Genomic DNA, 24,358 nt, shown 5'->3' with positions numbered 1-24,358 from the left:
GTTAACAGTCAGTATTTAAAGTTCTATGCTTTAATATCCATGTGTTAATTTAAAAGATATATATGTATACATAAATATATCAATATATACATGCATATATAACAATATGCACACATGTGTATATATGTGTGTGTGTGTGTGTGTGTGTATAGAGAAAAAGAAAAAAAAAGAGAAAAGAGTTTTTAAGTTAAGTCTTTGGACTTACAAAAACGGAATTGAAAGAAGTATCAAGAAGGGAACTCACTAGCTGGTCACTGAAAGCCAACACCACATGTGTTCCTTAAGCTCATGAAAATTACAGGGTTGCCTCTCAATAGCATTAAATATTAGGCTGATAACATCCAAAGAGAGCAAAAAACAGCCATTATGTGTCTCTTTGTGAAAGAAAACAATGCTATCTATTGATCCAAAGGGATCAAACCCAAGTATAATAAAATCCCTGGGTATAATTGCAAATTTTCAGGAAATATAGAAAAGAGAATCAGCATGGGATACACATCAAGGATGTTGTACTTAACTACACCAAAAGTAGGCAGTCAGCAAAATTCAGTCTGTGGGAAAATCTACAAGACATCATCCCAAGATCTTTCACAAATAATTTATAAGGAGAAAAGTGGAGGAAAACTCTGTAGATTGAGAGACTTTAAATAAATACAAAAATTTGAAAATGGGCAAGACCATTGAAGGGAAAGCGAGAAACGAGAGGCTGATAAGCGAGAAATGAAAGATGGAGACCAGGCAGAGATACACATGAAAGTTTATTTGTCAATGTTGACAAATAAAGACCATCTCTCTATAGTGGAGAGAGGCAAAACAGGCTTGGGGTCTGGAACTTTTATGGGCAGGCTCAGGAATCAGAGCTGGGGATCCTAATGGGGGTCCTAATGCAGGCCCATTAGGGGTTGAGTTGGTATGAGGAGTGGTGAGCCTTTCTCAGGAATGCCCTTGGATGGGAAAGAGAAACTTTTTCCTTAAAATGGCAGCTGTCACTTAAGATGGCCATCCAGATGCTAAGCAAGAACCTTATAACCATAGTGTCTGAGAATATATACTTGGGAGATAAAACCACTAAGAAATGAAAGTGGTTACTATAAAAGTTGAAATAATTGTTAGTTTGGAGGAAAAGAGGAGCCTTCAATTAGGACAGGGTACGAGCTTCTAGGATGGCTGAAAATTTTCTATTTTTTTATCTGGCTATTGGTTACAAGAGTGTTCATCTTTTACTATTTCACTAACCTATACATTTTTAATGCTTCTGGTTATGGTAAGAATGCTTTAAAACTTACACATTTATTTAATATAAGTATGATCTAAGACACCTTTTCAAGACTCATAACCTGTTGGCAAGGGTAGTGATGGAGAGGCTTCATTACCTCTCGTGATCTTATGATATAGGCAAGATTGTTTTAAAAATCATTTGGATTATCTCAGTGCTTTTCAAATTGGCATACACAGTCTTTCAGGATTATTCTCATTTTATTTTGTTTTTGGTACCAGGGGTTGAACCCAGGGTGCTTAACCACTGAGGCATATCCCCAGTCCTTTTTATTTTGAGACAGGGTCTTTCTAGGATGCTTAGGGCCTTGCTAAATTGTGGAGGCTGGCAATTCTGCTTCAGCCTTCCAAATCACTGAGAATACAGACATGTACCACCATACTCATCAACATACCATTTTTTGAACAAACCATATAATAAAAAGGATGCTTTTTTGAGAAAAAGGAAAAAAATAAGTTTTTTTTTCTTCACTAGCAAAGGAGAAACGCAGAGGACTCCAATCCCAAAGGCTGAGTCTCCCCAACTAGGGTAAAAGGGGGTTTTTAAAGAGGTGATTCAAAGGCTACATTCCACTTGTTCTCTGCCCCAAATTGCAATTCACTTGTTAATTTGGGAAATAGTCCCTTCTAGGAGCTTATGCTGCCACCCACAAATCTAAACTGCTTGTTCCTGTGGTGGGTGTGTGCTCAAAGATATAACTCTACCTAGGATGGACAAGAAAAGTAATCCTATTTCCTCCAAGATTAGGGAGGGAAAGATTAGGGAGAGGAGGGATTAGGATGAGGGAGAGAGAGGAAGAGAAAGAAACATGTCCACACAGAATGCAATATTCTCAGCCATAAAAAAGAACAACTTTACTGGGCGAGGTGGTACACACCTGTAATCTCAGCAGTTTGTGAGACTGAGTCAGGAGGATCATGAGTTCGAAGCTAGCCTCAGCAAAGGTGAGGCACTGAGCAACTCAGTGAGACCCTGTCTCTAAATAAAATACAAAATAAGGCTGGGGATATGCCTCAGTGGTGGGGTGCCCCTGAGTTCAATCCTGGATACCCCTCCCCCCAAAAAAAGAATGACTTTATGACTTTTGCCAATAAGTGGATGGTTCCAGAGATTATCATGACAAAAGAATGAGCCAATCCCCAAAAACCAAAGGTCTAATGTTCTCTTTGATATGTGGATGCTAACACTACAAGGGGGAGAGGGGAAGAATACAAGTTTAGTGGATTAGACAAAGGGGAATGGAGGGAAAAGAGGGGATAAGAATAGGAAAGACAATAGAATAAACTGGACTTAACTTTTCTCAGTTCATATATGAATACACAACCAATGAAACCCCACATCATGTACAATCACAAGAATGGGATCCTAATTAGAATAAGTAATATTCCATATATGTATATCAAAATATACTCTATGGTCATGCATAACTTAAAAGAACCAATAAGAATTTAAAAAGAATACACTCTACTGTCATGTATATCTAAAAAGAACAAGTAAAATAATAAAGTGAAAAAATTGAGCAGCAGAGCAGCAAGGGCTATATTCAAATCCCTTGTGATCTTGTAAAGTGGACCACTGTTACATTTCCCCACTGTTAATTTCTACATTCAATTTATATGGAAAAATGGGCAATGACATCTCCAAGATGCTTCCTGCTGAGAGAGAACAAAGTTGGGGGAAGTGGCCCAGTGCCCTTGTTCTCCATTAAGTGGGGCATGAACAGTTAAGGGTATCTAGCATCACGACAGTCCAGAAGTCCATGGTGACAGTTGGCAAGTTACAGGACAAGCTTACATAGGGCAGGGACCATGCTAGGACAAAAGTAAATAATTAGCAGGCTTTCAGTTCTTTATACTTCAGTTCCATGCAATCATTCAGGGATTCAGTTGGGTTTACACTCATCAGGGGATATACATCTAGGATAAAGCTGCTACAGAGCTATAGCAATCAAGGGATTTCTTCCTTGCTTTCCACTGTCTAACGTGGTTTCATAGTCTTGTAGAGGCATTGAGCTCATCTTGTAGCAGTGATTTTGTTTTGATCACTTTTCTTAACTTTTGGAAATGTAATTTACACTGGCAATGGCACATACCTGTAATCCCAGCTACTCAGGAGACTGAGGCAGAAGGATCATAAGGTTGAAGCCAGCCTCAACAATTTAGCAAGAACCTGTCTCAAAATAAAAATAAATAAAAAGGACTGGGAATGTAGTTTAGTGGTAAAGTGCCCCTGGATTCAATCCTAGGTGCTAAAAAAATATCATAATTTACATATAATAAATTGTACACATATGAAGAATACATTTCAAGTGAGTGATGAGTAGTAACAAGTATACACCCATGTGATCACTGCATTTAAGATATGCAATATTTTCACTACTCCAAATAGTCATACCCCTTTGCAGTTCCTATCCCCAAAACACTTGACTACAGGAAACTAATAATCTGATTCCTATCACTATAGACTAGTTTTATCTGTTCAAGAATGTTGTATAGGTGGAATTATATTGTGTGTGCTTTTTTGTGCTTGTTTCATCCATGTTATCATCTGCATCAATAGTTTCTTTCAGTTTATTTTTCCATTGTACTTTATTGCTGAATAACAAATTACTTCATTGTTTAGTACTTCATTGCTGTATAACAAATTACCCCTATACTTAGTGACTTGAAAACACAAAACAATTGTCATTTCAGTTTATGTGGGTCAAGGAACTAGGCACAAATGGGAGTGGTGGCACAAACATGTAATCCCAGAGGCTCAGAAGGCTGAAGTAGGAGGATCAAGAGTTCAAAGCTAAATTAGCAACTTAGCAAGGCCCTAAGCAAATGAGATCCTGTATCTAAATAAAATAATTAAAAAATTGCTGGGGATATGGCTCAGTGGTTAAGAACCCTGGGTTCAATCCCTGGAATTAAAAAAAAACAACAACTAGGCACAGCTTATTTGAATGGCTCTACCTCAAGGTATCTCATAAGCTAAAACCAAGATGATCACAGGGCTACAATTAAGGTTTAGTTGTGGGATGATCCACTTCCTCACTCATAAAGTTGTTGGTGGGACTTAGATAATAGAGGGCTTTTGGACTGAGGGCCTCATTTCTTCTCTGGCTATTCACTAGATGGCCTGTTTCTAATAAAAGATTTTAAAATTAAACTGCTATAAAAATTCATATATAGGATCTTGGGTTGTGGCTCAGTGGTAGAGCACTTGCCTCATATGTGTGAGGCACTGGGTTAAATCCTCAGCACCACATAAAAATAAATAAACAAAACAAATGTATAAAAAAATTAGTGTACATTTTTGTAGAAGTACATTTTCATTAATTTTGAGTAAATTCCTAAGAGTAGAATTGCTGAGTCTTATAATAAGTGTATGTTAGCACCAAATCCCAACCACTAGACCACCATTAGTGTATGTTTGAAATTTCAAGAAACTCACAAAAATTTCCCCAAATGTTTGAATTTTTGAAATTCCAATAAGTGTAAAAAACTTCCTGTTAGCAAAATATGAAATTTCCATTTGCTCCACATCTTCAATAATATTTTGTTATTTGTCTTCATAATTGCATTTCTTGTACTCAATGCATAGTGATTATTTAAAATGCTTTTAATTTACATTTCCATGAAGAGTAAAGGTGTTGAGAACCATTTCACTTACTGAAGTATGTGAAATGTGTTCTGCATTTCTACTGTTGTGAAATTTGTAACCAAATACTTAGCCCACTTTTATTTATTTGTCTTTAGTTTGAGTTTGAAGAGTTCTCATATATGACCTGGTTGTTGTATGTAAGCATTGTGAATATTTTATCCCAGTCATTAACTTGCTATTTTATTTCTTGTTTTAGAGAGAGAGAGAGAGAGAGAGAGAGAGAGAGAGAGAGAGAGAGAGAGAGAGAATTTTTTAATATTTATGTTTTAGTTTTCGGTGGACACAATATCTTTATTTTTTTTATTTTTATGTGGTGCTGAGGATCAAACCCAGCGCCCCATGCATGCCAAGTGAGAGTGCTACTGCTTGAGCCATATCCCCAGCCCCTATTTTATTTCTTAATGGAATCCTGCAAAGAGTAGAAGTTTTAAATTTTGTTGAAGTCCAAATTTGCAATTAATTTTGTTTTTGACCCATGCTCTTTTTGGTTTAAGAAATCTTTGCCTATCCCAATGCTACGAATACTTTCACTTGTGTTTTATTTTAGAAGTTTCATGTTTTTGAATTTTACACTTGTGTCAATGATTCATTTCAAATTAATTTTTGTGTAAAATATGAAGGAAGGCTCAAAGATACCCTGTGAGTTATATTGGCACTTTTTAAAAATTAGTCAACTGCTACATTGGGACTATTCTATTCCCTGGATGTGTACATTAATTCTGCACCCTAACACACACTGCCTTAGTCACTGAAGTCAATTCTTATTATAAGATTATCTAAACCAAGCATGGTGGCACAGACCTGTAATCCCAGTGACTCAAGAAGCTGAAACAGGAAGATTGCAAGTTCAAGACCAGCCTCAGTGGCTCAGTAGTAAGGCGCTTGCCTAGCATGTGTGAGGCACTGGGTTCAATTTTTAGCACTAGATACAACTAAATAAAAATAAAGGTCCATTGACAACAATAACAACAAAAATTAAAAACAAAACAAAAGACCAGCCTCAGCAAGTTAGAGAGGACTTAAGCAACTTAGTAACTCTGTCACAAAATTAAAACATTAAAATAAAAAATAAAAAGGACTGGGTATATGGCTCAGTGGTTTAAGCACCTCTGGATTAAATCCCTAATTCCAAAAAAAATGAATGTGTAAGTCTCCAGGCTTGTTCTCCATATTTACAATTGATTTCAGTGATTCTAAGAACATATAAATATTGGAGCCATCATGCTAATTTCTACAAAGATGACTGCTTGGTTTTTATTGCGATTGCATTGAATCGAAGATCATTTGGGAAAGTAATCCTAATATTTATAATATCTTTTTTCTTTTTAATTTTTTATTTGTTCTTTTTAGATATACATACAGTAGAGTATATTTTGATATATTTATGTGAACATGGAATATAACTTATTCTAGTTAGGATCCCAGTCTTGTGGATGTACACAATGTTGAGATTCACTGTGTTGTATTCACGCATGTACATAAGAAAGTTATATCAGATTCTCCCACTATCTTTCCTATTCCAATCCCCCCTCCCTTTCCTTCATTCCCCTTTGTCTAATCTACTGATCTTCTCCTCCCCCTTGTTGTGTGTTAGCATCCACATATCATAGAGAACATTTAATCTTTGATTTTTTGAATGATATCTTTATATATATATAATATACTAACAATATTGAGTATCCTCACAAATATCCATATATAATGATGTATTTCTATATTTATATAGATTTTTTTCTTTCTCCTTACAGTGTTTTGTAGCTTACTGTGTACATGCTTGATACATATTTTGTTAGCCTTATCCCACAGGCCATCAAACTATTGTTATGGTACTGATTTTATTTCAATCACAATTTCATTGTAATTTCTTTTTAAACATTTTTTAATATTTATTTTTTAGTTGTAGTTGGACACAATATCTTGGTTTTATTTTTATGTGATGCTGTAGATCAAACCCAGGGCCTCACATGTGCTAGCCGAGCGCTCTACCACTGAGCCACAACCCTAGCCCCCAACAGTTGTAATTTCAATTATTCACTTCTAGTATATAGAAATATGATTGACTTTTTAACAGTGATCTTGCATCGCACAAGTTTGTTAGCCTTACTTAGTAGTTCTAGTAGCCATTTCTGTAGATTCTAGAATTTTATTTATTGAAAAAATCCTGACATTTATTTATAAATGAAGTACAATATTGAATAAAGATTAATGAGCATGAGCATCTCTCCCTATTTCTAATCTTGGAGGAAAATGTAAACTATGTTACTGATTATTATGCTACCTGTAGGTTTTTTTTGTTGTCGTTGTTGTTCTTTTGTGTGTGTGTGTGTGTGTGTGTGTGTGTGTGTGTGTGGTACCAGGTATTGAACCCAGAGGCACTTAACTACCAAGATGCATCCCCAGCCCTTTTTTATATTTTATTTAGAGACAGGGTCTTGGTGACCTGCTTAGGGCCTTGCTAAGCTGCTGAGGCTGGCTTTGAATTTGCGATCCTCCTGCCTCAGCCTCCAGAGCCACTGGGATTATAGGCAAATAATTATGCAAGAGCCCAGGGGTCCACTGATTTGAGTCATACAATTCAAAGACCAGAGAATGTCGAGTTCTGATGTGCAAGGGCAAGAGAAGGTCATACAGGCTGCAAAAAAGAGGTGGTGAGAATATGCCTTTTTATTTTTCCATCTGGAACTTCAGCTGATTGAATAGTGCCCCCTCACATTGACAGTGGATCTTCACCACTCAGTCCACTATCTCACATACAAATATCCAGTAGAAATACCTTCATGGACCCACCTGGGAGAATAGGAACAGTTTAATCAAAAGCAAAAACACCTGGGTTTTGGCACATGAGAAATGGGCTGAGTGCTTACTGAAGCATTGAGAATAAATAATATTTTGTCAACTGCCTTAGTATGCCTTAATTCAATCAAGTTGGCACCCCAAATCAACCATCACACACCCTTTTTTACTTTATATACTTACATAATTATTAATATAATTGAATTTAAACTTAATATCTTGATATTTTCTTTTATATATTCCATCTTTCCACTGTTCATTTTTACCCTTTACCCTGTTTTTCAAAATAATTAAAATATGAGAAGCTGGGTTTCAGCAAGATGGAAGAAAAGGATTTTCCAGTGCTCTCCCCATCCCCAAGAAACATCAACTTGAGCATCCATCAATATACAAAAATACCTTCACAAGAGCTATGAAAACCAGGTGAGATTACAGAAAGCATGTGTAGCACAGAAATAAGGAAAAAACATATTGAAAATTATATAAAGGACAATTTTACATTACCTGCATCACCCTTACCCACCAATTCCAGAATTGAGAGCCCAGAAATGAATCTATGCATTTAAGATCAATTGATTTTCGAGAAACGAGCCAAGGATACACACTGGGGAAAGGACAGTCATTTCAATAAATGGAGTTGGGAAAACTGGATATGCATATGCAGAAGAATGACATCAGACCCTTATATAATATAGAACTATGAATTCAAAATGGATTAAAGACTTAAACATAAGACCTGAATGTATACATCTTCTAGAATAAAACATAGTGGAAAAGCTCCATGCATGGTCTGGGAATTTTTTTTTTTTTAGATTTGAACCCCAAAGTACAAGAAATAAAAATGAAAATGGACAAACAGGATTGCATATAATTAAAAAGCTCCTGCTTTTCCCAAAGGAAACAATCAGCTGAGTGAAGAGACATCCTAAAGAAAGAGAGAAAATGTTTGCAAACTAAAATCTGATATGGAGTTAATATTCAAAATATGAACCACCATTAAGAAAGCAAATAATCCAATTAAATAGAGATAGAGGACCTGAAGATACATTTCTCAAAAAAAGACACAGAAATTGCCCAGCAGTATATGAAACAAAGAAAATTCCGTCATTTTTGACAACGTGGAGTTACCTGGAAGAAATAATGTTAAGTTAAATAAATCAGGCACAGAAAGACAATTACATGGTCTTACTTATATATGAAATCTACAAAAGTTGAACTCATAGAATCAGAGAGGAGAATGGTGGTTATTTCCTGGGGATGAAGGGTGGGGGACTATAGGTCCAAAGATAACAACATTTCAGTTAGACACAAGGAATAAGTTCAAGTGATCTATTGTACAACACGGCAATGATATTTTAAAATATTCTCAAAAATTGCTGAGTATATATTAGTATTCTTATTTCAATAAATAAGTATGAGGGCTGGGGATATAGCTCAGTAGGTAGAGCACTTGCCTTGCCTGCACAAGGCCCTGGGTTCAATCCCCAGCACCACAAAAAAAAATAATAATAATGAGTTAATACATACGTTCATTAACTTGATTTAGCCTTTATACAATGTACAAATATTTCAAAATATCATGTTTTCCATTATAAATAAGTTTTTATTTGTTGTGAGAAACAGAAAGTCCAGGGGTCCATTTTCAAAATATAGTATTTGGCCTTATATGGGATGGAAGATTGAATCATAGCTATTTTGATATCCAATTGTAGACATTTTAACTTTAGCCCTCCTATTTGCCCTCCCCAATTTTAAAATTAGCCAATTGCATAGATTGTAACCCCAAGCTGCTCCTATTAGAGCCAGAGGCAATACTGTTTTAGGGATAAAAACAGGTGGACTGCCTACCCAAGTGTAATGGCTTGCTGGATTTTCTTTGGAAGCACACCCTTCTGCAGAAGTAAAGTTTGCCTTGCTGAGCTACTTCCAAGCATGTGTTGGATTCCTTGGGGGTACCCCCAGTATTTCTAACATTGTCAATTGAAATAATTAATTTAAAAGAAAATTATGTTTCCATTTATTCTGTGACTATAGGCAAAATACTTCTGTACTCCTTAGTTTCCTAATAATAACATTATGAATATCAATGAGTATTAATTAAATTAATATATGTTAAGTACTTTATTTATTTTAATTTATATATTTTTTGGTACCAGGAATTGAACCCGGAGGTGCATAAAAACTGAGCCACACATCCCAAGCCCTTTTTAAATTTTATTTGAGACAGGGTCTTGCTAAGTTGCTTAGGTCCTCACTATATTGCTGAGGCTGGCTTTGAGTTTACAATCCTCCTGCCTCAGCCTTCTGAGCCACTGGGATTACAGGAGTGTGTGCGCCATCACACCCAGCATAAGTAAATTCTTTAAAGAGAGTTCCTGCAATATAAGAAGTATAAAAGTGCTAGACATTATTGATATTCTTCTTGTTATTTTATAATGACAACAATGAACTCTCTACAATGTCAATAGCTCCTACAATTCTTTATCTCTTACTTCAACATATTTCCTTTCATGGACTTGGGAAGAGAAGGCCAGGATAATTGTTCTGTGAATTACAACTGGCTTAGATGCCTTTTGTTACATTCTTATGAGGTTATCTAGCCCCAATTACTGGAGGATTTGGGGGATATGTAATGCCTCTTGTCCTTACCTGAGTCACATCAAACAATACTAGGGAAACAAATCAAATGTAACTCAGTATCACATTTTTTTTTTGTTTGTTTTTGCTTGTTTGTTTTTTGGAACCAGGGATTGACCCAGGGTCGCTTAAACACTAAGCCAGATCCCCAGCTCTTTTTATTTCTTATTTTGAGACACGGTCTCACTAAGTTGCTTAGGGTCTCACTAAGTTGCTGAACTGGCTTTGAATTCGCGATCTTCCTTACTTAGCCTCCTAAACCACTGGGATTATAGATGTGTGCCACTGTACCCTGCTTGGTATCTCATTTTGCTTATGTACCCATGTATTTTTAATTTTTTTTAGTTGTAGATGAACACAATACTTTTACTTTGTTTATTTAGTATTTTTTATGTGGTGCTTGGGATAAAACCTAGTGCCTCACGCTGCTAGGCAAGTGCTCTATCACTGAGCTACAACCCACAACCTCAGCCCAATCCCCATGTATTTTCATATCTATACTTTTATTTATAAACTGAAAGGTACTTGTGAAATGTCTAGATCAACTAAAGATTCTCCTATCTTATAAGACAGTTGGAAAATGAAGTAAAATAACAAAGGATGGTAATATGATCATAAGTGTTAGAATAATTTTGTTGAAAGGTGGTAAGACATAAGGCAAGGAGACCAGTAAATGTTGTTGTAGTAGTCCATAAGTTGATGGCCACCTTCATTAAATAGAAACACTGAAGCCAGAGTAGGAAATGGAAGCATTCCCCAGATCCCTAGGAGGTAATTAATGGGCATTGGTCATTTATTGAAGTAGTTGGTACTTATAAATCTTGTACTAAATGTCTTATATGAAGTACGTCATTTAGTCCTGACAGCTCTGTGAAATAGTTAAAATTATTAGCCGTATTTTAGAGATAATGCAAGAAGTATCAGTATCCAAGTTTTACATACAATATGTAAGTAAAACAATTAATTCAAACTAGGATCTGTCCATTGCCATGCTTTTTATTCAAAAGGAAAATTTTCAGCTTCTGGATACTTCCAGCCATTTGTAACTGGATCTAATTATCTGCACAAAAGATGTTCACAGAGGACTCTGAAATTTTCCACATTATCAGTGAATCTTGCTTCTATCACAACTAATCATTCCTTAATAATTTGGAAAACAATGCTCCTATAGGATCTCTTTCTAACTACTAAACAGAAGGGCATGGTACAACTGGGAGATAGAGGTCATAATATTGATATCAAACTAACAGATATTTATGACTGGCTTTTGAGATCTTAAAATCTATAGACAAGGTACTTTGGGATTGTGGCCTCAATGACTCACTTAATAGAAGGACTTCACATGCCCACTCCAGCTGCCCTGTACATTTTAAACTTCCAAAGATGTTTCTGCCTGAAGGGTCTATATTTATATTATGACTTCAGTAGCAGAAACAGGTGCCTGGGTCTTTTCATCTTCCTATCTTGAATTTTTTCCAAATATACATATCTTTATCATATTTATGATTATGAAAATAGTATTGTTTATGGAAAAATTGAAAAATAATAGAAAATTATCAGAACAATAGTTTTAAAAACTCCACAACCCTAATCATTATCTTTTATCCTAACTCACCCCATCCTTCCTCTTTGGTTTCAATGATTGAACTGCAAGGGAAGTGGTGGTTATTAGTGGCTGAGGACAGGGTGAGTAAAGAAAAGACTGCTACTTTTCTTGTGACCTCGAAAAAATAAGTAATTCTCTGTCCCAACACGGAGCACTAAAGAGTAACAATGGTTAATAACTATGGGAAGATGCAGCCCCTCCCTGGTAACCAGAGAAAGGCAAATTCCAACCACGGGAGAAGGGGCCACTTTTGACCTCTGAAATTAGCAAAGACAAAATTGAGTGACAGGGCCTGGTGTGGTGGGGGTGGGAGGTTGAAAGACCAGTTCACTTCTGCAGCACTGTTGGTGGGAGGGGGAGGTGGGAGCCAGAGTTGGAGGATGACATAATCCTCACGTGATCAGAAGCTGACATGAACCCAAGTCCTTATATTCCCGGGCTTCTTTCTCCTCTGGGTACCAGCTCCTTACTGCCTGCAGACTTGCGTGTTTGTGGCCAAGTGAAGAAAGAGGTAAATTCCTTACATCCCAGCAGATTGGTGGGAAGCAACCGCTGGGACCCCTGGGACGGTAGTAGCTGAATCTATCGACATTAATATGCCCGGGCTTGCCTTTCCCAAATCCTTGCAAATGGATGGGAGATAACTGCATATTTTGAAGTGGGAACCGGGGGATAGGTGAAGTCTCTTGAGAGACACGCAGAGATTTAGTGATAGTTTAGTGGGGGAGGAGGGGAACTCAATTTATCTTATCCTGGAAAGCTTTCTCTATCTTTCTCCCTTTCTCCAATGGAGAAAATGGTAGGCCTAGAGTGTGGGTGGAGAGAGATTGCAATTCTGATTTGGGGACAAGAGAAATTTAGAGGAAATTTGAAAACATTTTGCCTCACTCACGGCTGGCCTGCGGTGGAGAGGCAGGGCGGGGGATGGGCGATGGTGAGCCTTGGGCCTGAGAGTGAGGGGCGGAGGTAGCACAGAATTCCTGGAGGGAGGGATGGGGACTGGAAGGGAACCAGAGGATAGAAAATTTGGAACGAGGATGGTGATGAGAATTCTGAATCAAGCTAGCGTGTCTCTAGTCTCTGGGACTGGTTGATCGCAGATAATTCCCTCTTCCCCGCCCTCCTTCCTTTTGTTTGCAGATCCAAAAGTCTGTGTTCACAGACACCTCCAGGCAAGAAAAAGAGCAGCAAACTACCCCGCATCTGCGGCACAGGTCAGTGTGAGGAAGTCACTTAGACTGACGTTTCTGTGGGTAGAAATTGGAAATGGCAAAAGCTGGGTAAAATGTGCTCTTCACAGCCCACCTCCAGGTCTGCTCCCTTTCTCCCGCCCACGGGAGAGGCCATTAGCTTTTTCTGCTGGCGAAATGGTGGGTTCCGGGAAGGGAGGGGAAAGAGGAGGAGATGAGAGAGGGGAGAGAGCGGAGACATTTACAACTTATGGAAACTGGACCTGTGGGGCGGTTGTGGGAGATTAGGCTAGTGTCTTGGCCCAAAGGGAAACTGATCATCCTGATGCAAAAGTAACGAAACAATCGTCTCTGCATTTTTCTCTCTGTATTTAAGCTGGAAACAACATCATGCAAAAACCCTGCAAAGAAAATGAAGGAAAGCCCCAGGGCAGCGTGCCAAAGAGGGAGGAGGAACGTCCCTACGGAGAATTTGAACGCCAGCAAACGGAAGGGAATTTTAGACAGAGGCTGCTTCAGTCTCTCGAAGAATTTAAAGAGGACATAGACTATAGGCATTTTAAGGATGAAGAAATGACAAGAGAGGGAGATGAGATGGAAAGGTGCTTGGAGGAGATAAGGGGTCTGAGAAAAAAATTTAGGGCTCTGCACTCTAACCACAGGCATTCTCGGGACCGCCCATATCCCATTTAAAGCACTTACTCCTGAAATCATTTACTTTCTGTTATTAATTTTGCCAATGGTTTCTTGTATCTGCATTTTCTTGCTTAACATTTGCTTTTATTTTTACTCCAATCCCTCAGATGTTGATTTATTTACATGATTCTTATCAACATCTCATCTTTTGACCCCATCACACTCTTTAATAAGGGGGCTCACTCATTTAAATGGGAAGATGCTCATCATATATTGTAAACACACTACAGAGCAATATATATGTATGTATATATATATATACCTTATATGTACATTTATATATGACAAAATGCAAAGCAAAATGTCTGAATTATTATACACCAAAGGTAAACAGTGAATCTGTGTGATTTGTATTTTCTTTTTTTCTTATCTACATTTTCTCATTTTCTAAAAAAAAAAAAAAAATTAGTGTGTGTGTGTGTGTGTGTGTGTGTGTGTGTGTGTTACTTGTGCTATACACAAAAAAGAAAGATGAAAGAAAATAACTTTTGGAGGGCAGTGAAACACTAAAAAAAATTCTTAACAGAAGTATTTAATAAATGTAAATTTCAAATTACCTCTGGATTTCTCAGCCAGAGGAACATAACTGGCAATCATTACAGATGCAGTTGCTTAAGACTCAGTCTTTTCATGGGGAAAATATTTGCCTCACAGGGGGGCTGTGGGGAAGCAATGATCCGGTAACTCTGAGCTGTGCTTGATGATACCTTGTTTCACCTATGCATACAGAACCCCAATTATTTGAGGAAGGGTGGCCTTACTAAACCTATGCTCAGAAACAAGTCCAGTAGGCAAACGCAGGGGCTTCATGCTAGTCCTCAGTGACTGAGCCCCACCCCTGTCTACTCTCCTGGGTCCCACTATGCCTATTGTCCATGGCTGCTGCTCCTGCTGGGTCCTTTGCTCTCTGCTGGCCCTCTCCACTGCTGGTGCACTGAGGCCTTGAGTGACAAAACCTCACTTAAGTTTCCAGGAGTCCTCTGTGTTGAACTCTGTCGTCTTAAGCCTACCTCTGCTATATAGTGATGCTTACATTAAGTGGGACTGCTCTAGGGTTGCTGGGGCTGCAGTCAATGCTTGCACAATCCTCAGCCAAACAGCTACTTCCGTTGTCAATCACAGGATCCTTCACATCCATAGGAGTCTGATGTGATGCATCCATTTGGGGTATAAGTTTGAGAGAAAGGTGTCATTCTGTCATCTGAGTTGCAGCTTTTACTTCCAAGGAGTAAGGTTTTTTCATCTTGTGAGATGATCTCCCCCTGAGGGCTGCTGGCAGGCCTGCCTTACCAGTTCAGGACAATTTTGGGAAATGTATAAACTGTATAAAGAGATGCAGGGAACATATCTAAGGTAATAGTTCCCTGCTTTCTACCTCAACACCTCTTGAAACATGTAAAAATTCTTTGTAAGACTAATACATATACTGATATATATTAAAAATAATATATATATTTAGCCTTACAAAGTACATATATATGCATATAATTATGCATTTAAGCATTATTTCCCAACTGAACATTTTGCATTTTGCATTTCAAATTAAAGACTATGTCATGTTCATATTTTTTCATTGATTAATGCTGTCATTAACATATAGGATTTTTTGGTCTTGTTTTGTTTTCATTTTGGTACTGGGGATCAAACCCAGGGTCATGTAGTTGGTATGTAATAAATGTTTATTTAGTTAGAATTTTACTGCCCACTTTTTATTTGTCTTTATACCATCATCATTATTATTAATATTATTATTTATACTAGGTATTGAACCCAGGAGCACGTAACCACTGAGCCACATCCCCATCCTTTTTTTATATATATTGTTTTTGAGACAGGGTCTTGCTAAGTTGCTTAGGGTCTTGCTAAATTGCTGAGGCTGGCTTTGAATTCACGATCCTCCTGCCTTAGCCTCTCAAGCCACTGGGATTACAGGCCTATGCCACCATGCCCAGGCAACTTGTACTTCTAATTACAGAAACAGACACTCTTAACAAATAGACTGATTCAGAATCTTTGCCTTTGGTGCCAGAATTTTCATTGTGGTGTTCTGATGAAATTAATGTATCCACTCATGCCTTATAAACCCTCAATATAGACTCTGTTTCAGCTGAGCTCAGCAGAGAGAGAATCTCCTGATTATCAAAGTCACTACTGGCTTAAAATTCATAATTAGGGACACCTACCAGCCAAAAAAGTGGTTATCATAACTTGAAAATTCTGGAAAAGAAATAAAGTATCTACCAAATCAGGCTTACTAGGAGGTAAATAGAAAAATAAATTATAAGTGGTAAGGCATTATCTGCCTATCTAGGGAGGGTTATTGGCTCTCTTGCATTGATCTGCACCACTGATTATCCAGGTATCTAAGCCTGTATTCCTCTCCTTGTCTTATACTCCAGATGGCACACATGGTTTCCATGGTTATTTCAAGGAGAGCAAAAGGATCACTCAGAGTTGTTTGCAAGTCTTAGAAGTCTTATATTGCATTTTATGGTCCCAAAATATATTCAAGGGAGACTGAGAAATGTAGCAGAGCACATACTTTTTGACCAAGAGATCTTACTTTCAGGAATCTAATCTATAGAAATGAAAGAATGTGTACATGCATATTCATTGCAGGTAGCATTGCTCTTAAGAAAAAAAATGAAGAAATTACTTTATGTAAGTTAATAGGGGATTTGTTGAATAACATAAGGGCATACTCGTACTATAGAAATATTAATTTCCAGCTGTACTTACTGAACTCTGACAAGACTTTGAAGAATTCTAAGTTGAAATAAAGGGATAGACATTATATTATTTAAAGTCATGTGAAGAAATAAAGAACAAAAATATAGTCTCACAAGTAACTATAAAAGCAAGTGATATTGCATATATGATTATAACTCCTCTTTATTTCCCCTACATGACTTAAAAGACAAATACATAAAAATGATAATTATAAAGCTGTTATTTATACACACTTGGTATTAACATATTAACTATGAAAATAACAGCATAAGGGGAATCCAACTATAATAGAGTTCTTATACTGAAAATAAACTGTTATAATGAAATAAAATATTGTTACAAAATGAAGACATGAGTTGTATTCCTTATGGGAACCAATAAAAATAAACTAAAACAATGTGGAAAAAGAAATGAGAACAGGCCAAGCATAGTGATGCATGCCTGTAATCCCAGCAGCTGGGGAGGCTGTGGAAGGAAGATCTTGAGTTCAAGGTCAGCTTCAGTAATTTAGTGAGACCTAAGCAACTCAGTGAGGCCTGGTCTCTAAATAAAATATGAAAAAGGGCTGGAGATGTGGCTCAGTGGTTAAACACCCCTGGGTTCAATCCTTGATACAAAGAAAGAAAGGAAGGAAGAAAGGAAGGGGGAAGAAAGGACAGAACTGAAAGACTACACAGGATAGTAAGTAAATTACCACAATAAAGGCAGCAATGGGGGAATTGAGAAACAAAAAGGTATAAATATGTAGAAAACAAATAGCAAAATGGCAGAAGTAAGTTCTTCCCTATCAGTGATTAATTAAATGTAATTCATCAGTGTTTTAAAAATACCCTGAGTTTATTTTAATTAGGTATAGTAAGATACACAGACACAGAAATGACTATCATGAAACAAGAAGGTCTTTTAATCACAGATTACAAGAATAGAATATACAGTATACCATATGGGGCAACATGGAGGAACACAAGGGTCAATCGTAAAGCAGAAGGACAAAGAGGAAACTAAGGGTAAAAATGTTTATTGTGGTTTTTCTTGGAAGGAACAGTTGTGACAGAGTAAACAGATTTAGGCCTGGCTACTTCAAATAATTTTAATAGCTCAAGAGTAGAAGTTGTCTTATCTAGGACTGATTGAGTATGAAAGTCTGAAAAATGAGGTGGTTGGTGACACTGGTTTGCAAATGAAAGGGGTACTCACAGCTGAGTTGTTTGCTATCTCTAGGAATTTAGCTAACCCTGAGAGAAACAGACACTCTGGGGTCAACAAGACTCCAGATGCCAAAGTATAAAATACTTAAACTAGAAAAAATTAAATTAAATTTAGCAATTAAAAGGCAGATAGGGGGCTGGGATTGTGGCTCAGTGGTAGAGCACTTGCCTGATATGTATGAGGCACTGGGTTCGATTCTCAGCACCACGTATAAATAAGTAAATGAATAAAATAAAGGTCTATCAACAACTAAAACAATATTTAAAAAATAAAACAAAATAAAAGGCAGATAGGCAGCACAGATTTTTTAAAAGGCATGAACCACCTCTACACTCTCTAAAGCAGATTCATTTTCCATTTTCTTTGAAGAGAAGGCAGACTTTAGATACTGTGATAGTAGGAGCAAATGTGACTCCATTTTGTTTTATGACTTCATCCTGTAAAACAACCATGCCAAATAGAAGAGTCATGACTGGGGCAAGATGTTCTTTTCCTTTTGCTAAAGAAACCTTTAAGAACACGGAACTACCTAATGGGGCATTGTTTCTGTAACTAGGGTAAAGGGGCTCTGTTTCTGTAACTGGGGTAACTGGGGTGTTTGGGCTAACTGTGATTGGTTAGGCTTCCCTCCGCTTGACTGTACTGTCCCGCTTCTGTAAACTGGCTTGCTTGCATTGGCTAGACCCCACCCCCACCCCCGCCCAACATCCCTTTTGCGGGTTTTCAGGCTTATAAGGAGTGCCCTTGCAATTGTTCGGGGCTGATCAGGGGAACAGCTTTATATTCTGGTTAGCTGCCACCGCCACCAGTGTGCTTCAATAAAGACTTGATTCGATTATACGTGAGTGGTCTGGAAGTCAGTTTATGAAACCCTGGGACAAAGCTTTAGCTATAACAATACAAAGATGCAAGTAAATTAAAATTATGATGGACTTTACTTGAAAACTTCTTTAGAGATAAAGAAGAACATTTATACTGTAAGGGTCCGGCGAAGCGTCGGAGAAAGAGACCACACGAGACTAGCTCCATGCAATGGCAAGGGGGATTTATTAGGGATCCGTTCCAGCGTGCTGGGGCTCTGTGCTCACTCAAGAAGGGAGAGCAGCCCAGAGCCCAGAGCAGAGGTCAAGCAGAGCTTAAGTACACTTTTTGGAGAGGGCGGTGGGCTTTGCATGCATCAGAACAAATCATCATGAGGCGCGGGAAAATTGAACAACAATTCTGATACATGATTAGTCCATTCATTGGCGGGAACAGTTTGGGCAGGGGTGATTGGTCACTTCTAAATGGGGTACACATTTAAACTGATTGGTTCTGGGGCCTATATGCTTACGTGCCATGCTACCTGGAGCCCTTAGGTATTAAACAACCAGGGAATCAATGGAGATATTTACTGGGCAGTTCCCGCATTGTCCTAACAACTTTACAGAGATTACAGGTTCCGGGGATGGCAGAGGAATTGTAACAATAGACTTTTACCTTTTAGCCCAGGCCTTGTAATCTAGAAGCTTTACAATGTCCTAGTCTTTTACACTTTAACTCAGACTTTTGCAGCTTAGAATCAGCTTAGAAATTTTACCTTTACAATACACTTATAAACTACAAGTTATCAAAATGATATTACAATTGTTGCTGGGCATGGTGTGCATGTCTGTGATTCCAGCAGGTCAAAAAACTGAGGCAGGAAGAATGCAGGTTTGAAGCCAGCCTCAGAAACTTAGCGAGGCTGGAAGAAACCCAATGAGATCCTATGTCAAAATAAAAAATGAAAATGGGTTGGGGATGTGGCTCGGTGGTTGAGTGTCCCTGAGTTTAATTCCTAGTACTAAAAAAATGATATAATAATTGCAAACACACACACACACACACACACACACACACACACACCCAAAGTATGTGAAGCAAAAGCTGATAAATTGAAAGGGGAAATAGACAGTTCTATAACAATACTTGGAATTTCAATAGCCTACACTCAATAATGGAAGTAACAACTAGACAGAAAATCAATATGGAAAGGGAGGACTTGAACAATCATATAAGCCAGCTAGTCCTAATAGACACTCACAAAATATCCCACCAAACAATAGAAAAGTACACATTCTTCTCAAGTGTACATGGAGCATTATCTAGGACAGACCATGCTGAGTTCTCAAAACAAACCTCAATAAATTTAAAAAAAATAAAATCATACAAAGTATTTTCTCCAACCACAATGGAAAGAATCTTGAAACCAACAACAAACTGAAAACTGGAAATTTCACATATGTAAATATTCAAACACAATTTTGGGGAGGAGAGAACTGGTGATTGAACTCAGGAAATCTTTACTATTGATCTGCATCCCCAGTCCTTTTTTTTTCTAATTTTGAGACAGGTTTGATAAGTTGCTGAGGGTCTCACTAAGTTGTTGAGGCTGGCCTCAAACTTGTGATCCTCCTGGCTCAGCCTCCCAAGTTTCTGGAATTGCAGGCATACACCATCACTCCTGACTTAAACACCACAGTCTTTAAAAACCAAGGGGTCAAAGAAGAAATTACAATTGAACTTAGAAAATACTTTAATATGACTGAAAATGAAAATACAACATCAAAACTCATGGGAAGCATCAAAAGTAGTTTATATATGTAATATATATATAAATTTACATATTTAAATTTATAGGTTTAAATACTTATATTAAAAAATAAGAAAATTTCCAAGACAATAAACTAATTTTACGGGCTGGAGTTGTGGCTCAATGGTGGAGCACTTGCCTTGCACTGGGTTTGATCCTCAGCACCGCATACAAATAAATAAAAAAAATAAAGGTATTGTGTCTGATTACAACTAATTTTTTTTTAAATAAACTAACTTTATGCCTAAAGGAACTAGAAAAAGAAGAGGGAGCTATACCTAAAGCTAATAGAAGGAAGGAAATAATAGAAATCAGGGCAAAGATAAATAATACAGAGAGAGAGACTTTATCAAGATTGAAGAGTAGGAAGCTCTGAACCACCACCTCCTCCATTCCTCCCACAAACACATCTACAGCAAAAATTCACAGACAAATTTCCTTTGTGAGAAATCAGAAACTAATTGAAATTGTCTTTCACCCCAAGAAAATGCAAAAGCAGACTCACATAAGATGGTCAGGAGATTTGGAAAACCTTCTCCCCAGATGCCCTGCCCCTGGCACAGTGCCATATAATCAGGAGGAAACTTCCTAGCTTCCAACTCCTCTCAGGGGATGGAAGCAGCTGGTTTATACATCTATCACACTGACTTTTCCAGGGGATCCTGGCTTCTGTCTTGTCTACCTCCGATCTCTGACTGGCTCAGCACAGTCTAGCTACCTATAGGAGAAGAAAGGTGATAGCTTTGACTAGGGTCACCATTTATCTTTCCCCCTGCTCAGTGTAAGGGACCGGCGAACGACGGAGGAAGAGACCACGAAGAGACCACCAAGAGACCGACTCATGCAACAGCAAAAGGGGGTTTATTGCAGATCCAGCGCGCTGGGGCTCCGTGCTCACTCAAGAAGGGAGAGCGGCCAAAAGCCCCGAGCAGGGGTTAAGCAGTGCTTAAGTACACTTTTTGGGGAGGGCGGGGGCTTTGCATACATCAGAGCAAATCATCATGAGGCGCTGGAAAATCGAACAACAACTCTCAAACATGATTAGTACATTCATTGGCGGGAACAGGTCAGGTGGGGGTGATAGGTCAGTCCTAAAGCGGGGTGGACATTCAAACTGATTGGTTTAGGCCCTGAGGTGCCTACGTGCTGAGCTGCACTGGGTCCAAGTTGTTAAGCAACTAAGTGGTCAGGGGGGATTCCTACACATATCTAATGGGCAGTCCCGGGAATTGTCTTAACAGCTACAGGAATTTCAGGCTTTTAGTGTAGCTTAGAAACTTAACAATACCTGGTCCTTTACATTTTAACTTTAGTTTCTTTTATCCTTTCACTCAGCACAGAGTTAGATGATGAAATATTCTAGTTCTCAGCTTCCATTTAGGAAGGAAAAGACTTGACACAATACTTTTATTTTGTTTATTTATTTGTATGTGGTGCTCAGGATCAAACCCAGGGCAAGGCAAGTGCTCCACCATTGAGCCACAACTCCAGCCCCTAAAGTTAGTTTATTGTCTTGGATTTTTTTTTTTTTTTTATTTTTTAAGAAAAACTCTGTGTGCTTGCCCAAAGAAATGGCATTATATTACAAGGCCTAGAGATCTGACAGGTCTGATCTAGCTTCCTAGAGTAGAGGCAAATGGAGATGGTGACTTGGGCTAGGAGACACCATTGATTTTCCCCCAACTCCACAGCTCAGTACAGAGTGAAACAAGGCAAAACTACAGCTATCTGTTTTACCCTGGGGAGGGAAAAATTTGATAGAGTTCCCTTTAATCTCTAGTTAGGCAAATTGTGGGGGGTGGTCTTCTCCTGCATATAGCTCGTCTGTGAAGAATAAGAAAGACAGCTACTTTGCCCAGTGCTATCCACCAACATAGTGAGTCAAAACAATAAAAGTTTTAGGATAAAACAGGGGTCAATCTTCATGACCTTATATTTAGCAAAGAATCTTAGGAATGACACCAAAACCACAAATAACATGAAAAAATAGATAAGTTGGACTTTATCCAAATTTAAAACTTTTGTACACCAAAAGAAATCATTTAGGAAGTCAAAAGGCAACCCTACAGAACAGGAGAGAACATTACAAATCATAAATCTGATAAGGATCTAGTTTCCGGAATATTAAAAACTCTTACAACTTAATAACAAATATGTAAATTATACAAAATTTTACATTAGCAAAGGACTTTATTCAATAGACATGTCCTTCCCCCTCCCAGGGCACTTGATGCAATTCAGGTGACCCACAGATTTCTCCATCTGAGAACACATAATCTAGGTTAATCAATCTGGTCAGCAGGTTAGAATTACCTTAACATTGACCTATGCCTGGCTGAGAGGTGCTGTAAGCCAGAGAATACAGTAGTTGGGGTCAGAGAAGCTTCTACTTGAGCACTGGGAATAAGAATAGCAAACAAGCTTGCCTGGGATTGAGGAAAAGAGTGTACAGAACTTCCCCTAACCCTAGGAAGGCAAATTTCACTCACAAGCCAGTGATGTCACCTGTGGCCCATTGGACTGGAGGTATAGGTGAGGAAGAGAGTAAACTACATGTTATAGATCAGAAGCATTTATTTTTCAACCTGAAAAACTTATTATATATGTAGTCAATCAAACATACTTTGTATTTGGTACATGTTAATACAATCAAGGCAATGTCTTAATGTCATTCTAATTAAGCAAATAGTTTTCTTTTGAAAACATGTATTTTTTCTTAACTTGAATATTTTCATTCATCAAATGATAAAAAGATATATTAAACTTTTGATTATTAGATGGGGCTGGGGTTGTGGCTCAAAGGTGGAGCACTTGCCTAGCGTGTATGAGGCACTGGGTTTGATTCTCAGCACCGCATATAAATAAATGAATAAAATAAAGGTCCATCAACATCTAAAACACCCTTTTGATTATTAGAATAAGAAAAGATGACAGGGAAAATAGAAATGAAATAAAAAGAAAAATAGTTTTTTCTTTCTTTTTTGCAGTGCTGGGAATTGAACCCAAGGCCTCACACATATTAGGCAAACATTCTACCACTGAGCCACATCCCCACCCAAAAAGAAAAATATTAAAAAGAAAATCCTTACTTTTTAATTCCACTCATCTTATCTTGACATCCTGCTTAGTATCAATTTAATACATGTCAAAAAAGGCAAAATAAGTATCCATGACTGTTGAGAAAAGTGGACATACAAGGTAGGTGCCTTAAGAGCAAATGATAAAAAAAGAAAATTGTCAGAGAAGATGTATCACTGGCCACTAGCCCTGAGAAAAACTATGTCTCCTATATTGTAAATGAAGAAAGGAAATGTCATGGGGGAGAAGGTGCAATTTTGTATATCTTCAATTTGCAAAAATCAAAAATGAGTGTTGGGGTGTTGGACAGAGATGGTATGAGGAGAAATTGGTAACTGGCAAACACTGGTGACATAGCTCTCCCACAATGAACAATTGAACTCTGTTGAAGTACTTGTAGTCCTATGCAAAATTTCATATATTAGTTTTCTTGTTCTGGAGACAAGAGAAGGAATGGAAAGAGTAGATAAGTGTTCTGCCTACATAACCTTAATAACAAAATGTGACAAGGGCATCATTTTTTAACTTTATTTTTTAATTGTTCTTATTAGTTATACATGACATTAGAATGTATTTTAACATACATGTATGGAGTATAACTTCCCATTCTTCTGGTTGTACATGGTGTAGAGTTATATTGGTCGTGTGTTCATATATACACATAGGAAAGTAACGTCTGATTCATTCTACTATCTTTCCTTTGACAAGGGCATTATAAGAAAGGAAAATCATAGATAAATCTCTCTTCTGAAAGTCTATGCAAAAATCCAAACAAATATTATTAAATCAAAGCCATTAAGGAGTACACACTGTATTGCATGTGTGTGTCTATCCTGCTGATATTGTATGCCAAAAATATTAATTTCATAGTAAACAGAAAG

General features: G+C 37.6%; 1 protein-coding gene across 2 annotated transcripts in view; it reads left to right on the top strand.

The window, feature by feature from the left end:
* TCEAL7 (transcription elongation factor A like 7) overlaps positions 1 to 14,190 on the top strand; it is a 34,122-nt gene extending 19,932 nt beyond the window's left edge. Inside the window, exons 1-3 of one of the 2 annotated variants that reach the window (XM_081278136.1) lie at positions 12,346 to 12,471; positions 13,101 to 13,174; positions 13,527 to 14,190. In XM_081278136.1, the coding sequence (XP_081134262.1) occupies positions 13,541 to 13,843 (303 nt within the window). In that variant the 5' untranslated portion in view covers positions 12,346 to 12,471; positions 13,101 to 13,174; positions 13,527 to 13,540 and the 3' untranslated portion in view covers positions 13,844 to 14,190. Of the gene's footprint in view, positions 1 to 12,345; positions 12,472 to 13,100; positions 13,175 to 13,526 lie in introns of those variants that run through there. The other variant, XM_081278137.1, reaches the window with a different exon arrangement.
* The last annotated feature ends 10,168 nt before the right edge of the window (positions 14,191 to 24,358 follow it).

This window comes from Spermophilus citellus, assembly GCF_964194105.1.
Source record: "Spermophilus citellus genome assembly, chromosome: X".
In the NCBI taxonomy this organism is placed as follows: Eukaryota; Metazoa; Chordata; class Mammalia; order Rodentia; family Sciuridae; genus Spermophilus; species Spermophilus citellus.
The sequence above is the reverse complement of the archived record's forward strand: the minus strand, read 5'-3'. Positions and strand labels throughout refer to the sequence as shown.